Here is an 18303-nt window from a genome sequence, read left to right as displayed (position 1 = left end):
ACTCTAAGATAAAAAGCAAAGACAAATTCTTCAGTTCAGCATTTAAAGCCCTTCACGATGTGATTCCAGCCTATCTTTGCAAACTTATTCTACTTGACTTCCTCTAAAGTGATGCTTTCCAGCCAAATTGGCCTATCTGCCCTCCCTGGCCCCCAAATCCCTTCTGTATCTTTGTACATGCTGACTCCATGTGCCTGGGATGCTCTTCCTCCTCACCTCAGCCTCTTGGAATCCCCAGCTCGCTTTAAGATTCAGCTCCAATGCCATCTCCTACATGAGGCTTTTCCTCATCCCATTTGTGGTTAGAGCTTTTTCTCCCATTACTTTATATTTACTTATCTGTGTTCCATACTGGTGCACCCTCAGTAAAATGTAAGCTCTTGGAGGGCAGGGGAGATTTTTTGTCTTTGTATCCCCAGTGCCTACCTCCATAGCTTGACACATAGTAGGTGCTTGAAAAAATGTTTCTCAGCATATTTTAAATTTAGTTCCACTTTCTTTTAAAGTCTGAATGAAACTATGATTTTATGACCCTACCTGATACATACATTCTTGCTTAATTTCTGGATGTGGACCATAAAATACAGGCTACGGAAAATATTATACTACTTGGAGCAAGAAATTGTTTTAAAGTATTTAAACTGTATCCATTTAACAGTATACAATTGACAATTGTTTTATAATATAATATGTAATATATTTCAACACTATACAATTAACTAATTAACTATTAAGTGGTAATTAATAGTATACTAATGCTCAATAGGACCTCTATTTGGTAATACTTCATTATGGTTTAGTTTAACTGTATTTATTTATTTATTTTTTAGAAAGCTGTCTTGTAATTTAGATTTTCACTAATTCAGGTAGTCTTCTCCACCAACTGGTTTTGAATTAGGAATTTACATAATATAAATCCTAGAGCAGGTTTTCAAATACTTTTGAGATTTTGTACTAGTTGGCTTTCATTTATTTTGTTCTTCTCAGAATGAAACCAAAAGAGCCAGTCACCAGGAGAAAAGAAGCCCTCATTCCAATAACTGGGGAAAGGAATGTAATGAAAATTTCAGGAAAAATGGTGATGGCTTTAAGAATCTCATTCAATTTTCAGTTCTCAAAGATTTGGATCCTCCAGGTAACTATTCTTGGGCTAATGTTAGGCTTCTATATTCTTCTGGTTCACCAAAGCTGCAACTCCTTTTGTGTCTATCGACTTCTGCTTGACTCATCTCCCAGCACCAAGCTGAAAACACCTGCCTGCATTTCTCTCCTTCCTTATCTCTACCTCAAAGCTTCCCTGGCTTCCTTCAAATCTCTGTATAAGTCCTACCTTCTGCAAGAAGCCTTTCCTAGTCTTCCTTAATCTTACTGTTTTCCCTCAGAGACTACCCCTACATAATACCCTACATGAGCGCACACACGCACGCATGCAAGCGTACACACACACGCGCACACACGCACACACACACACACATTGTGTTTGTGTGTTGTTTCCCCATTAGATTGTGACATCCTTGAGAGCAGGGACTGGTTTTTTGCCTTTTTTTTGGTATCCTCATTGCTTAGCACATAGTAGGTGCTTAATAAATGCCAGTTGACTGACCCTGACTTGCAGAGCTTATTTTGCCCCTAAGGGTGCCTTAATTACTTTTGGAATCAACATCAATTCAGGTTGATGGCACTGGAATATTCTGACTAATATCTTGGCAATCTCTAAATTACTATTCATTAACTGCAAATACTGAAAATAAAATCAAATTTTAAAGCAGATGTTTTTATTTAGGTATTTTCAGAGTGGATAGGGCACTGGACTTGGAGCCAGAAAGAATAGGGTTCAAATTTTACTCCATAAACTTGCTGTGTGATCCTGGGCATCACTTAACCTCTCTGGGCTTCAGTTTCCTCATTTGTAAAATGAGAAGGTTGGATTTGATAGCCTCTATGGACCCTTTCAGCTTTAAATTTATGGTCCTATGACATTCTTGCAAATGTTTTGTCAGAATAGTCCTCATAGGTCTAGAAAAAAAACGAGCCTTCAAGGTTTCTTGACGTTAAATATAAGATAGTAAGAGATGGCATATAGAGTCAGATCTATGATCTGTCCAGGCTAGTCTCTCTCTGTCTCTGTCTCTCTGTCTCTCTCTGTCTGTCTGTCTGTCTCTGCCCCTCTGTCTCTCTGTCTCTCTGTCTCTCTCTCTCTCTCTCTCTCTCTCTGTGTGTCCCTTTCTCTCTCTGTCTCTCTCTCTGTCTCTGTTTTTGTCTCTCTGTCTCTCTCTGCCTCTCTGTCTCTGTCTCTCTCTCTGTTTCTGCCTGTCTCTCTCTCTCTCTCTCTCTCTCTCTCTCTCTCTCTCTCTCTCTCTCTCTCTCTCTCTCTCTCTCTCAGAAGAGGGTATATGTTGTAGGAGGGTAAAATTATCTTCTCTGGTGAAACTTTCAAAAGGGGTGAGCTCCCAAATGGCTCGGTGTTCTTAACTTTTTTTTAAGTTTATCAATGGATTTATCTAAGCTATATTCTAAGAATTTTTACATTTTTAGTTTGTACCAGTTATTTAGTCTAAAAAAACTACTTGGCAGATATAATCAAATGAAAAAAATACCACTTTTCACAGCTTTTAGGGCTTTAACTAGCCTTTGTTCCACAGTGCTGACATCCAGGGGTACATGGTGAGTAGGACAGTGGGTCAGTGGACAAAGGAGGAAGGAAGAGGGAGAGACCAGTATAATGGTAGCATGTGAAGGGGCTGGAGAGAAGCACAACTTCACTCACATACCACTGTCCTTGGGGAAAGAAGTATACTGCCTCCCTTACTTTCCCCCTACTCCAAGGTTCCCATTGCTATCCTACTCCTCTCAGGGCCCCTTACAGCCATACTAGTATGCTTCATCTTATAGCAGCAGACCCTATGTACCACTTGGCCTTAGGGCTCAGGCCACAGTCCACATGCTTGGGATCAAGTGTGGAATTAATAGAGATTGTGGCACATGCCAGACTTGGAGTATACTAGGGTCTGTGCTTCCTCTGCTTTTTCTCTTCCCCCATGCTCCAAAAAGCCCTCAATTGGATTTACCATAGGAACTAGAATTTGCAGTTTGGTTCTATCAATTTCCTTCATGTGATAATTTTAACATTAACCAATTACCATTATATCAAGAAAAACGCACTTATATCATTTAAAAAATAGTACTGGTAAGTAGATATTCATTGTTAAATAATGATGCCGCCCAATAGGGGAAAAAAAAGAAGTCACCTGGATGTTTTGGTTGAGCTTTTTGACAATGCTGGTGATGGTCTGGATGTGGTTTTCCAGCAGCTGCCGAGCCATTGACTCCTCCTTTTGGAATCCGTGGCTCCCTTGAAGACAAGATGAGATCTCTTCCTTGATGTGGAAGGCCTGTTCAAGAAGAACAGCCATGGTTCTCTCCTGGCTAGCTAGTCGTTCTTCTATGGGACACCTTGGATTCCCTGGAATGGCAGGAAGAAAAGGCTGATCCCTGGCCAGAGGAGAAAAAATAGAAATCAAGACTTTTATATTGATAAATGTGAGGAAGAAAAAACCAAACTGGAGTTCTTATTGCCTGTTTCTTTCTCCTTTCCACCAGGATCTGTCAACTAATGGAATTAACAGACCTCAATGAAACAAAGAGGATGAGTGAGGTTTTAAGAACCATGGTGGTCAGAATCTTGATTTTATGTTCCTTCTAAAAGGCAGGTCTATCTCACTGTCTGGATATCATGCCATACATATTTAATGTTTTTCCACATAAACAAATGGTATGTTACGATATAGTAGTTTTGTTCTATAAGATATAAGGAGGAAATCCATTAGGGAAGAAATCGGAATTATTCTTCTTACATTTTTTTCTCTATTTCACAGAAAGTCCAACCAGAACCATGTTACTAAGTATATGATGAATCCAGGGATGTGCTGGAGCCAGCTTGTACCAACTCTGAGAACCAAATGTCAAATTTTCAGTGTGTATATTTACACCTTGGAAATAGACAAATTCAACAAATCAAGGCTTGATTTATTGTTTTATTGATTGTCTAGACTTAAAGTGATGGAGAAAAATGTTAATAATGCAGATTAAACCTAATGGTGTATTGTACATTTTTTAGAAAGCCAGTTGTCAAATATTTGCCAACATACCCCTATGTATAAACATATATACAATAAAATATATATACATATATAATACTATATACAAATGCAAATTACAAATATACAAATACAAAATATAAAATACAAAATACAAATTATATATATAAAATATATGTACATACAATATATGCAATAAATACAATAAATATAAAAATATGCTTTAACTTAGTATGAGATATAGGAGTTTGGGGGTCAAGCTTGTCTATTCACAAATGTGGAGGTGGCTACTTGCAAAATCTTAAAGTAATTCAAAATCAAATGAACAATCTTATGCAGAACAAGAAGATCAAGAGAGACCTGTACCTCCAATGACTGGATAGTTTTGCATTTACATCTTACAGGCATTTAAATCAATCAATTAGCAAGCATTTATTAAGTGCATACTATGTGCTAGGCACTGTGGGTGAAAAGATAAAATAAAATAGTCCTTGCCCTTGAGGAGCTTCTGTTCTGTGGCGGGAGATAAGTACACAGACAAATATATACAAAATAGCCATAAAATTAATATTAGGTAACAGGGAGGGGTTAGGAAGGGAGGAAGTAGCATCTAGGGAGATTAGGAAAGACATCCTTCCTATAAGCAATGTTGTTTGAATGGTGCTTTGAAGGAAATTAGAATTTTTAAGAGATGCAAGAAATTATATTAAAGGAATGGTTGGAAAGACACTTTGGCCATAGGGGAAAAAAGCTTATTTTGGCCGTTGTCTGTCATAATTTGTCAGCATACAATTGAATCTTGTTTTCCCTTGTTGTTCTCATCTTTCTTCTAGAAAATATAAAGCCCAAACAAACCTTGAAGATTATGAGATTTACTAGCTAGAAATGACCATAGGAGTGTCTAGTCCAAATCCCTCCTTTTGTAGATGAGGAAACTTTTTTTTTAACTCCTTCCTGCTAGGACTAGGACTAAGACTCACATTTGTGCTTAAGTCCTGTAGATAATAATGACAAACTTTTCCCATAGCATCACTGAAACAAAAACTTTTAAAGGTATTTTTTTCATGGTTTTGTTTTGTTTTTTGAGACTGGCTCTCCTCATCTCTCCCAGGTTCAAAGGTCAATAGCCCACATGAGACTAATCCCACTGCTGTTTGACATGGACTTTGACTTGCTTCATTTCCGACCTGGGCCAGTGTGCCCCCTGTGGCCAGTGCTCCCAGGGGCTCATCATAGTATTGCTGGATTTAATGCAGACAACCAACTGGCTTTATAATGCTCTATGAAGCTCACAACTCCTTAACTTGAGTGTACACTAGCCTCTGCCTCCCCCTTCACCCTTCCAGCAGGGACTATGGTTGTACAGCATACACTGGCCAGTTGTTTTTTTTTTTTCTTTTCAAAACACTGGAGAGATTGCCTGAAGAGATCAGTGAGGATCTTCGAAAAATTTATTTTCTTCATGGTTTTTTACATCAAGAGATACTAATAGAAAAATAGGTTCTTTGTTGGTTCTTTGTTTCTCCCTGGCTTGATGTTTGTTTTCCTCTGTTTGTGATGTCTTATCCTCAGGCACAAGTACCCCCTTTGATCAGCAACCAATGTATCTTGAACTGGTTTAAGAAGCTTACTAGAGGGCTGTCATGGGTGCAACCTTTAGTATTCTTACAACATTTATCATAAATGAAAGATAAAGCTTTCACTGTACCATGAAGGTCATGTTGCCACAACCGATCTCAGAGAACAATGAGGAAAGAAAGTATGTTGCTTTAATAAATTATCTCCATAACAACATAACAAGCCATATTTATATAGCACTTTAACATTCACAAAGCCCTTTCCTCATAAAGTAAGCAGAGCATATTACAGATAAGGAAACTGAAACTGAGAGAGAGTAAGTGATTTACATATGGTGACATAGAAAAGTCAATTTTGACCCTGGGTTGGAATCCAGGACTGCTGACAAGAGGTCCAGGCTCTTTGCATCAAATACACTAATAGTTCCCCCATACTATAGAAAGTCTCTAGCCCTTCTAAACAAAGCTATTGTTACCTTAGGAATCATTTTTGATCCTATCCGTCTGCAGGATAGCTGTCCAACGGGTTTCAATGACTAAATCTTTTTTAACCAACATGCCTTAGTGATAAATGTCCACATTCTACAAAGCCCCAGCCCTTGCCTCAGAAAGAGCAAATAGCTGAGCCTGGACCTCATGACCTTGATATTAATCTTTCTCTTTCTAGAACTGGTTAGGGACCCATTTTCAGAGCAGAGGGAGACCATCGAAGGCTTGAAGAACTAAATATGGCTTCATTATGGAGAAGTTGAGACATGAAGAAGGTAAATCAGCATTGAGGGTTCATGGGAAAGTGGGCTGATGGAAGCTGAGGTTATATGTTGTGAAGTTGGTGGAGATAGCAAATGAGACAACTGGTGCCAGATTGTATCTTAAAATTCAGCTGGTTAGAGTTGATACAATGGGACAGAGAGAGCCATAGGAGATTTTTCAATATGGGGATAGTATAAAATGAGGAACGTAGATTAGCTGATCTCTGTGATAGTTTCAGTAGTCACTGATCCTATGGAAAATGCAGTATTCAAGGAAAATTCATCTGGCAGCTGCATATGGGCAGATTGTATTACAGGGTAGGATTAGGAAAGCCAGGGAAGAGGCTCTGGATGAGGGTAGAAGCAGTGGAATGAGACAGAGGAAGGGTTTATGATATTTCCCTCAAAATCTGATTGTACTTCTCCATTTCTGGTGGTATCACCACCACTTAATAGTTTATTTCCCACATTTGAAATCCTTGGGGTTATTTCTGATTCTTACCTCTCTATCCCCTCTTGTATCCAATCACTGCCCAAGACCTGTCATCTCTGTCTTCAAAATCTCTCTCCCATCTTTTCTCATCTCTCTATTCCCACTACCCTAACATGAATACTAGTGTTCATCATCACTTTCCTAGGCCATTACAATAGTTTCTTAACAGGCTTGCCTGCCTCCACTGTCTCCCCCTTCCCATCTATCCTCCATAGCACTGTCAGATTATGCAAAGGTCCTTATGCTTACAGCTAACCAAGTCATTCCCTATGCTCAAAATCCTTTGGTGCATCCGCATTTAAAAAGTTTGGATCCCATGCATTGGAATTCTGTAGGGGAAGCCAGCCCAGAAGGAATGTGAGTAATTTTTTTTTAGTTTTACTTTTGGCTGTTGTCATTTATTGGTTTTTATTTTTTAAAACTCATTGGTATTGATATCATTTGTTTTTACATCACACAAGTTTCCTTTCCTATCTCTCCCTATCTCAGAAAGCCATTCCTAACACCAAATAAAAAAGAGAGGAGGAAAAACTGTTCAGCAAAATTAACCAATAAAATGAAGATGTCTGACGTAATGTGTAGTCTTCCATACCCATAGTTCCCCAGATTTATAAAGACATGAGGAAAAGTGTTTGCTCACATCTCTTCCTTGGGATCAAATTTGGTTATTGTAATTTGCATGGCATTCATTTTTTATTATTGTGTATCATTGTTCAGTCCATTTATATTGTTGTAGTCCAAAGTCAACAGCAATCTCTTAATTACCAGATGTCATAGTCTTTTCTCAGTCTTCATCCTTCTGGACCTGTCTTCAACCTTTGACACTATCGATTATCCTCTTCTCTTGGATACTCTCTCCTCTTCAGCTTTTTTGTGACATCAGTCTCCTGGTTCTTCTCCAGTCTGACCTCGTTCTCTGTTTATTTTGCTAGATCTTCATCAAGATCATTCCCACCATCTGTGGGTATTCTCCAGGGCTCTGTTGTATGCTTTCTTCTCTGCGTCTTTAATGTTTCATTCAGTGATCTCATTAGCTCCCACGGATTCTCTATGTAGATGATTCCTAGATTTATATATCCAGCCTTAACCTCTCTCCTGAGCTCCAGGCCCACATCTGCACCTAACTTTTAGATATCTCAAAACTAAAAACCTATAAGCATCTCAAGCTCAACATGTCTCAAGCAGAGCTTGTCATCCTATCCTTCAACCCCTCAACTCTTCCAAACTTTACTATTATTGTTGAGGGCCCACCCTTGTCACCCAGACTTCCAACCTTGACCTCATCCTTGACTCCTCTCTTGCATTACTCTACATATCCAATCTGTAGTGCAGTGTGATTGTTTTTACTTTGACGTAAAAATATCTCTCATGTCCCCTTCTTTCTACAAACACAGCTGTCATTCTGGTACAGGCTCTCATTGCCTCCTGCAGAGTTGCAATAACTGTCTAATTGGTTTGATGGCACCATCTCTTCTCACTCAGTGCCAACCTCTGTGTAGCTGCCAAAATGACTTTCCCAAAGCACAGGTCTGACCGTGTCATCCTCCTACTCAATGCATCCCAGAAGCTCCCTATTACTCCAGAACCAAATAGAAAGTGTTCTACTCAGCCTTTAAGTCCATTCATAACCTGGTCCTCTCCTACCTTTCTAGTCTGTTTATATTTTACTCCCTTCCACATATCCCCATATCCAACTACACTGACCTTGCTATTCTTCCCACAAGACACTCTGTCTCTTAACTTTGTACCTTTTCACTGACTATCCTCCATGATTGGAATGTTATTACTCCTTGCTTCTGACCTCTGGATCCCCTAGCTTTCTTCAAGCCTCGGCTTCAATCTCACCTTCAGCTTTAGGCCTTTTCCAGTTATGTTTGCTTTGCCCTCCTCCCAAGAATTACTGCTTTTTCTCTGAGCTTAATTTCCATTTATACTATGTTTATCTTGTATGTATTTAGTAATTCTATTAGAATGTGATCTCCTGTTGGATAAAATAATAACAAAATTCATCTGGAAGAACAAAAGGTCCAGAATATCAAGGGAATTAAATGCCAGGGAAGGTGGCCTAGCCATATCAAATATTAAACTGTACTATAAAGCAGCAGTCATCAAAACTACCTGGTACTGGCTAAGAAACAGAGTGGTAGATCAGTGGAATAGATTAGGTACATAAGTTGCAGTAGTCAAAGACTACAGCAATCTAATCTTTGATAAACCCAAAGAATCCAGCTTCTGGGCTAAGAATTCACTATTTCACAAAAACTGCTGGGAAAATTGGAAAATGGTATGGCAGAGACTGGGCATAGATCAATATCTTACACCATATACCAAAATAAAGTCAAAATGGGTTCATGAATTAGGAATAAAGGTGGATATTATCAGCAATTTGGGAGAGCAAGGAATAGTTTACCTGTCAGATTTATGGGAAAGGGAAGAATTCATGACCCAACAAGAGATAGAGAGCATTACAAAATGCAAAATGGATAATTTTGATTATGTTAAACTGAAAAGTTTTTGTATTAACAAAGCCACTGCAACAAAGATTAGGCAGGAAACAGAAAATTGGTAGAAAATCTTTACAACTAGTGTCTCTGATAAAGGCCTCATCTCTAAAATATACAGGAAACTGAGCCAAATTTATAGGACTGCAAGTCATTCCCCAATTGAGAAATGGTCAAAGGATATGAATAGTCAGTTTTCAGAGGAAGAAATTAAATATATCTATAGGCATATGAAAAAATGCTCTAAGTCACTATTGATCGGAGAAATGCAAATCAAAACAACTCTTAGGTACCACATCTCTCCTGTCAGATTGGCTAACATGACAAAACAGGAAAATGAAAAATGCTGGAGAGGATGTGGGAAAATTGGAACATTGTTACACTGTTGGTGGAGTTATAAACAGATCCAACCATTCTGGAGAGCAATTTGGAACTATGCCCCAAGGGCTATAAAAATGTGAAAAGCCTTTGACCCAGCAATACCACTTCTAGGGCTGTATCCTAAAGAGATCACCAAGGGGGAAAGAGACCCATATGTATAGCAGCTCTTTTTGTGGTAGCAAAGAATTGGAAATGAAGGGGATGCCCATCAATTGGGCAATGGCTAAACAAGTTGTGGTATATGAATGTAATGGAATATTATTGTGCTATAAGAAATGGGAAGGATACAGACTTCATATTAACCTGGAAAGAACTACATGATATGAAAAGTTCCACTCAAACTCATTCCTTTTCAGGGGTGGTTCTCTCTCCTGGCTCCATTAAATCCATGATTGTAACTCACTCCCTGGTTTTATATAATCGTGCGATATACATTATAATGCCCTTACGATACATTACAGTATTCCTCAGCCAATTGGAGCAGACTTCCTGTGGAACCTAGGAAGGTGTCCAGGCTTTGTTCATACCTAGTGAAGAACTAAGATCTATTCTCACCCAATACATTTGTTAGGCATAGCATACCATTCCTTACTTTGGGCAAGGAATGGTGATTTGATTGATTTACTCAATTATACATTACACTTGTATCCCCAGTGTTTAGCACAGTACCTGGCACATAGTAATGCTTATTGACTGACTCACTTGTTGTAGTCATTTCATAGGTGGTTTTCTCAGTCCTAAAAAGGCCACAAATGTCTTCCCCTGATATCCAAGTCATCAATACATCCAAGTGGTGGAACAAAATGTTTTTTCTCTAGTGTCAGAATGTAGCCACTTCTTATCCTTTGAGGTTTTCTCCTGATATATACAATTTTCTTGCTTTTTTTGCAATCATCTCTTTTAAATTATTGAAAAGCCACCAAATTCTGTATTTAAGCTGTCAAAGTGAGGAAAAGTAACATAATCTGCTGGTCTAGTGTGGACAGAAATTGCCGACCCCAGATGAAAAAATTTTAGAGACCTTTTTAGAGAAATTTTTTTTTTACTTACACATCCATAGATTTAAAAACTATTGAAAGCAAAAAGATGCAACACATTTTAAAGGATGGAATCTACAAAAAAAAACAAAAAACAACCTGAGGCACTAGTTCTATTTGATTTTTATGACTTACTCCAGTTGTGCTCCAGTTAGCAGATGTATACAAAGTCCCACTTTCTTTTCTGCTCTATTTTTGTGAACAGACAAATTGACTTCAGAGAACTCAATAAACATGTTGGATTTGGGTCAACGGTCAGAGGTAAGATTTTGGTCAATACAACATTCTGATTACGGCAAAGGAAGAGCAGAAGAAAAACTCTGTATGTGTTGCTATGTGTACAATGGTTATATGGCTGGCTAGATTGTGGGCCTGTCATTCAACCCAATAGGAAAACATCAATATAAATTTTAGGAGAGTTACATTAGTGTCATGGACACACTGCATGGAGGAATGTGTCTCACTAATCTTTACATCTCCCACGGTACTTAGCACAGGTACATGAATATTTTGCAAACCCTAAAATGATGCATTAATGTGAAGTCATTCTCATCACAAATTGGGAAGAAGAGAAGTGGCTCTGGGGGGAAAGGCTTCCAGGGCTATACTGCAGATTCCATATATGACCCCTATGGTGGGAAACCACAAGCAAATCAGACAAATCTAAGTGAGAACAATGTCAAACTCGTATTTTACGTACAAGCCAAACTTGGTGGGAGGAGAGGGAGAGAAGAGATGGGATGAGGTATGGCCTCTATCATACTGTACATCTTTGACTGGCTTCAATTGTTTTGATGGGGCCCCAGTTTTATTCAGAGGCATTATAATGGTCTTCCCAGAAAGAGGACTCAAGGTCCCTCTTGTCCTAGGAAAATCATTTGATCTTTTCCGGTCTCTAGAGGTGCTGCTTAATGAAAGGGTACCATTTCCACTTCTTATAGGGATGGCCTCAAAGCATTTCATAATCTCCTGTCAGAGATGTCACTTAGTGTTCCTGAACAAAGGAAGAAAAACAAGGTAATATTAAAAATAAGGGGAATCCTCAGGGCTCCTGTAAGGAAAATGAACCAAGGAGAAACCACACAGAGGAGGGCACATATATGTACACATCCCAAACATGTTTTCCCCTTTGCTATTCATTCTCTCTATTTTAGGTCTTTTGATATGGCTCCTGATAGAGATGTCTAGAGATAAGAATCATAAAATAGGATAATCACATGGTTCTATAAGGTTTGCAAAGTACTTTAAATGCATCCTCTCATATGAGTCAGTCACATCATAATCCTGCAAAGTGAATGCTCCAAGTACTATTCTTTCTACTTTACAGGTGAGCAAAGTGACCCCCGAAGAGCTAAGTGTGTCTCTCAAGGTCATACAGCAAATGTCTGAGGTAGAATTTGACATTGTCTTTCTTTTTGCTACACCATGATTGCCACCTCTAATTACAATGACTCAATCACTATATAGCATAAACACCACTAGAAGACCTGTCTGAGCTATCCCCAAACAATATAATAATCTTATTTGTGTTCTATCTTCTGATATATCAAAATATTATTAGAGCAAGGATCATAAAATATCATTCTTCAAAATGCAGTGGCCAAAGTAATATATCACTGTATAATAAAACGACTGCCATCATACTAAAAGAATCCCTGAAAACAATCTCTTTCAGATTCTGGATGCCTTATTCCACTCATAAGAAGAAATAATAAATCATTTATCGTTTTACCCATTTGACCTACTGAAACTTTTATGTGTACAGGCTTTAAATATAAAGCACTAGTAGTCAGCCAGAGGGCCTTTGCCTCCCCCAAATATTCTCCTATGAGAATTATTGAAACATATATTGGCTACAATTCAGCCTAAAGGGCTGCCAGTAGAAATCATTTCATTTCTAGATCTCCTTTTTTTCTCTGGAAACAGAATAAGAGCTAGACCCACCACGAATAAGAGATTATATTCACCTTAATGTCCCATCTACAAAGTTTTAAATCAAATTAAGGAACTTCAGAGTTACAACTCCTAAGTCTCAAAGGAAAATAACTTTTCATAGATCATAAAATGTTAGAGCCAGAGGGGACCTTACAAATCATGTAGACCAATCTCTTGGTATCATGTAACTCTGAGATTTCTAATAATGTATAGAAGATGGGTTGGTTATTCCCCACCATAGCATCATGTCAACCACTCTTCTCATGAAAGCTGGAGTAGGTGGACTCCACCAGGTAAGCTTGTACCTTAGCCCCTGGCCACCTTTTCTGTTTTAGGTTGCCTTTCTTGAGCGGATGACCAACCATCACTCTTGCGATAGACATGTCCAGACTTGAAAGTGACCTGGTGAGTTCAAGAGGTCCAGAGGTCTTCTGAGTTCAACTGACTGGAGGAAACTTGGAGTTGCTTCATTGAGAAAGATGACTTGGAGTTATTTGGATAGCACAGTGCCAAGGTGAATGTGTCCATGCCTATTCACTGGTCTCATAAACTGCTTTAAATTTTGATCAGATTTAATTGTTAGCTTCCTGGGAGAGATTACAATAGTAGTTACAAGTTGCAGAATCTTGTTTAAGTTGTTCTGTCAATGGGCACTTGTAAGAGTTTTTGGTATTTTAACACTTTTGTGTGTGTGTGTGTCGAAAATAAATAGTAGCTCCAAGCCTGATTCGTACAGGGGAGACCTAGGCATGAGCCAAGAAGGGAAGTTTTGAATAATTTGTCACTGGAGCATTGAGGTGAGGGTGTAACGAGTCAAAGAGTAGGAAACAAGGGAGGCTAACCCTAGTTTCTCTTTTCAGAGGCCAAGATCCCCCAGAACTGAACTCAGGTAGATGTAGAGCAGAGGGGCCCCTGCAGGAGAGGAAGGATGTGTGTTACCCCAAGCCCTTGGTCCCAGAACTGATTCCTAATATTACACAAGCATTCTGTATCTCCTTCCCCCCAAATTATTTTGAATATAACTGAATATTTTATAGAGACAGAATGCAGTAGTGGGTAGAGTGATTGGCTTGGAGTGCTGACTAGGCCCACTACAAATTTATGTTATATAATCTCAACTGGACCTTCATTGTTTAAGGCAATTTTTTTTTATACTTTCCTAATTGACTCACCACAGTAGCTTTTCTTCTCTCCTCAAATCCCTCCCAATATCTCAGCTGAGAATCTTGCCACATATTTCACTGAAAAATTCAGGTCATTTCCTGAGAGCTCCCTCATTTACCCTCCTCCTTATCTCACATCATTCAGTTACCTTCTGACACTATCACCTCCTTCCCCCCATCTCTTCTTGCCTAGGCAAATTCCTCTATCTGCATCCTCGATCCACGTCCATTCCATGTTCTCCAGCAAACTGACCTCTCTTTTATCCCCATTCTATCACTTATCTTTAGTCTCTCCCTGTCTGCTGGCTGCTACTACCTACAGACATGCCCATGTCTCCCCCATTCTCAAAAAACCCTCACTTGATCTGTCCATTCTCACTAGCTACCATCTTATATCTCTCCTTCCTGTCTACAGTGGGTGCCTCTACTTCCTTTCCTCTCACTCTATTCTTAACTCTCTCTAATCTAGCTTCCTACCTTATCATTCAGCTGAAACTGCTCTCTTGAAAGGTACCAGTAATCACTTAATTGCCAAATCTCCTGGTCTTTTCTCAATCTTCTTCTTTGTTGACCCCCTTTATAGCCTTTTACACTGTCAATCACCCTCTTCTCCTTGATTTTTATTCTCTTTATGTTTTGTGATACTACTCTATCCCGATTCTCCTACCTATCTGACCACTCCTAAGTTTCCTTTGTTGGATCTTTAATTAGGTCATGCCTGCTAATTGGGGTTGAAACCAGGATTCTGTCCTAAGCCAAATTCTCCTTTGCTTCCCTACTATTTCATTTGATGATCTCATCAGCTCCCGTGGATTCAACGTTCATTTCTATACTGATGATTCTCAGATGGCACTCTGGGGTGATGGGGAAAATAGAGTGAGCAAAGCCACAAAGCCAGGAAAGTACATGGCATGTCTAGGTGATGGTAAATAGACTAATTTGGACAAATGGACAGATTTAGAGGGAAATATAGAGGAAGAAAAAGCTGGAAAGGCATTGTGACTATCACAGTGAACCTTTCTCTTTGTCTTAGTACTGAGAACTTTCTAGCAAATGGCATGTTTCCTTATACATTTTTTTTAGCTACACAAAGAAATACAACCAATTGACTGTCTCCCAATGAATTTTATTTCTTTTTCATTTCTTAGTCTATAGACAATCATTATATTTAAAACAAATACACTTGGTTTTCATTAGAATCGATCCTTCTCCTTTCTTAAAACAGGTTTCAAGTAAATTTAATAAACACTTACATAGTTCCTAAAAATGCCTAAAGCACACTATAGAATCATAGGTATATACGCTGATGAACAAAATAGTTTCTGTCCATAAAGAAATGGTCCCCTACACAGATGTGGCATGCTTTTTATATATTTTTGTCCAGATTTGACTTTTTTCCTTTATAGTGTCTGAAGAGTTGTATGTTGCTCTAATACTGTTTTACATGTTTGAATTCTCCCATTAAAAGGATAAGAATTAAAGAATGGATCCAGGATCAAACTCTATCAATCTTTTGCTATAGGGAAAAAAATTAAGAAAAAAAGAGTGCCTAGATTTAAATTAGAAGGTTAGCCTAAAATATGTCAAGTTCAAAAAAGGCAGGAATGGAAGTACTAGTATATGATAAAATAGAACTCATACTAGAAAACCTTAAAAGAAACAGACAAAGGAATTATATAATGGTGAAAGAAAAAAACTGTATAACAAATCTGTAACTTTTTTATTTCATATGTAAAACAACCCAACATCTAGTTAAATTTGGAAAATAAAGCTTAGCAGTAATCCAAGAAGAAAAAGACAAAAATGTAGTAATAATAGGAGACTTTATCTCTATCATTAGGACATGACCAATCAAAAATTATCAATAATAAAGAAATCATGGATCTAAACAGCTTAGTAAATAAAATGAAATTAACACACATATGGAGAGAACTGAATAGGATAAAGCAAGGAATATATATTCTTTTTTAAGTACACACAATGTTTGTGTGTGTGTGTGTGTGTGTGTGCGCGCGCGCGCACGTATGTGTGCGTGTGAATCCCTCCCCAGGGCAGTGATGGGGTAAGAGAAAAGAAATTTAAGTATGAACTTTGGGAGATGTATGTAGTAGTAGAACATTTTGTCACACTGCAGAATGCTTTAGCAAAAAATGATGTGGGGACCCTCCTCCCTCCAGCTCTCATTTGACACTCCGTGCTAATAAACATTTTTAAAGCTTCATTTCAACAGGTATAATTACCTTCAAGAGGGTCTAAAGTAAGGACATGAGTCATTTAGCCTATGCCTATGGTTTGTTCACACCTTTAACCATTTTCACCATTATTATTCCTTTGCAGACATACTCTGGATGGGATCCAGTTTTTAAAAAGTTGGCCACAGTAGTAACATGAATAACAGAAGGCAAATTTTTCTTATGATGTTAACTACTTATACTTCCCCATCTTTACCCCACCCCACCCCAGTTTCATTACAAAGGGTTATCTCAGTTGTCTTGAAATTCATTGTTTTGCTATATCTGATCTTCTGGAATTTTATTCATTTAATTTGTAATAACAAAAAAGTTCACCAAGGCTCTCCTTGTAAAATTTGCTTCCTCTGGAGAGCTGAAAGAAAGGACTGGGATAGTTCAGTCTATGCTGTTGGCAAAGGAACAGACTAAGATGACCCCTCAGGTTTCTTGTATAGACCGTTAAGTCTACAAGTAGGCATTTTGACAATAGAGTAAATCGTTATAACTATAGGAAGTACAGACTTACTTGGGAACATACTGAACTAGATCTGTGGAATTCTCAGTTGACATTCTGGGTGGCGGAAATCTTACCTAAAACAAAGATCACAAATTTTTAAGATGTTATCGTCAGCTTTACGAACATTTCAATTTTGGACAGTAGCCACCTTATGGATTGTATCAGGGAAATTCATTTGATCTCTTCTATGGTTTATTTATATTGCTAATGATGAAAATTGAAAGCCAAATCTAGAAAGACCTTGGTCATTAGTGTGCCATAACTGTGATACCTATCACTCAGTATGTGAAATTCCCTTTATCCATCTTAATGGATTACCTACATTTGAAACCCAGCCATATACTCTATAATCTTCAAACATTTGTCAAACATTTTCCTGCTGGCTATTATACCAGAGTCATTCAGCTAATGCTAATTCAATTTGTTTTAAAAAAAATATATAGTTTTCCCCTTTTTATGAAGGAGAAATGGAAGTGTGGATGTGGAGGCCTTCACTAATTTTTTTAAATGAGCAAAACTCACAGAAAGTCCTTAAACAATAAGATTTCAGAAGTCATGAGTCAAAAGTTCGTTATCTGTGGAATCGTTCAATTACTTCAGAGCAACTGATTACACGGTGAATTATTTCTGGCATATTGACTAAAAGTGAAAAAAAATCTAGGCAAGTATGTTTGTTCCAAGGAATTTTGAATGACAGGTTATTGTACCCAATGCAAAGTACAGGTATACTAAAAAACTCTTTGTCCATAAACAACTATGATTGAAAATAACTGGGTATACAAAAATGAGAAAGACAACCTGAAATGTAATGAAATGATATGATAGTAGAATGTATGAGAAAATCATTGTGGTAGTGATGTGTTTACTCTCAAACTTATAATTTTTAAAAATACTCTTAGGAGAGAAGAAGAAGAATTGTAGAATGAATATAGGACTGTCCTTGGAATCAGGGAGATCTAGGTTCCAGTTCTATTTCTGGTACCTTAGCTGTGAGACAATGGACAAGTAACCTGACCACTCCATGACCCAAGACTACTTTCTAAGACTATATCAGAGACCAGTGCCAGTCTGCACCTCTGGATGGATTTCCCACATTTCAACTTTTCCTTACCAATGAAATCACAGATTTAGATCAAAAAGAAAAAAAGAAATCAAGTATGTGTAATATATATTTTATATATGCCTATGACATATATGTATGTTTACACATGTAAGATCCATACATATATACATGTGTGCATACACACACACATATATGTATGTATGGAGAGAGAGAATCTAGATTTACCCTAATCTTAACCCAAAAATCACTGGATTATTTAAGTACTGGAGGTTTAGTAAGAATGACATTCTATTTCCGTAGATTACAAGCTGGTGCCCAGGACACACACACACACACACACACACACACACACACACACACTATATTTAGCACCAGGCAACTCTGATTAGTGTAATTTTAGTGTAATTTCCATTACAGAAGTAGTGTGACAGGGTGGGAAAGAAGCCAGGATTTGGAATCTCAGAACACCTAAATTTGATTCCTGCCTCTGACATATACTGATTATATGACTCTGGAAAAGTACCATAACCACTCATTGCTCCAGGCAATGCTCTAA

General features: G+C 38.0%; 1 protein-coding gene across 4 annotated transcripts in view; it reads right to left on the bottom strand.

Annotated features, from left to right (window-relative positions):
* The window catches only part of FAM81B (family with sequence similarity 81 member B), a 91578-nt gene that overhangs the window by 66851 nt on the left and 6424 nt on the right, over positions 1-18303 (bottom strand). For all 4 annotated transcript variants that reach the window (XM_036741781.1, XM_036741779.1, XM_036741780.1 and 1 more), the window contains 2 exons: positions 16694-16758; positions 3249-3492 (listed from right to left, as the gene is read on the bottom strand). In XM_036741781.1, the coding sequence (XP_036597676.1) occupies positions 3249-3492; positions 16694-16737 (288 nt within the window). In that variant the 5' untranslated portion in view covers positions 16738-16758. The remainder of the gene's footprint in view (positions 1-3248; positions 3493-16693; positions 16759-18303) is intronic.

Source organism: Trichosurus vulpecula, chromosome 1 (assembly GCF_011100635.1).
Source record: "Trichosurus vulpecula isolate mTriVul1 chromosome 1, mTriVul1.pri, whole genome shotgun sequence".
Classification (NCBI taxonomy): domain Eukaryota; kingdom Metazoa; phylum Chordata; class Mammalia; order Diprotodontia; family Phalangeridae; genus Trichosurus; species Trichosurus vulpecula.
This window is presented reverse-complemented; position numbering and strand designations above follow the sequence as displayed.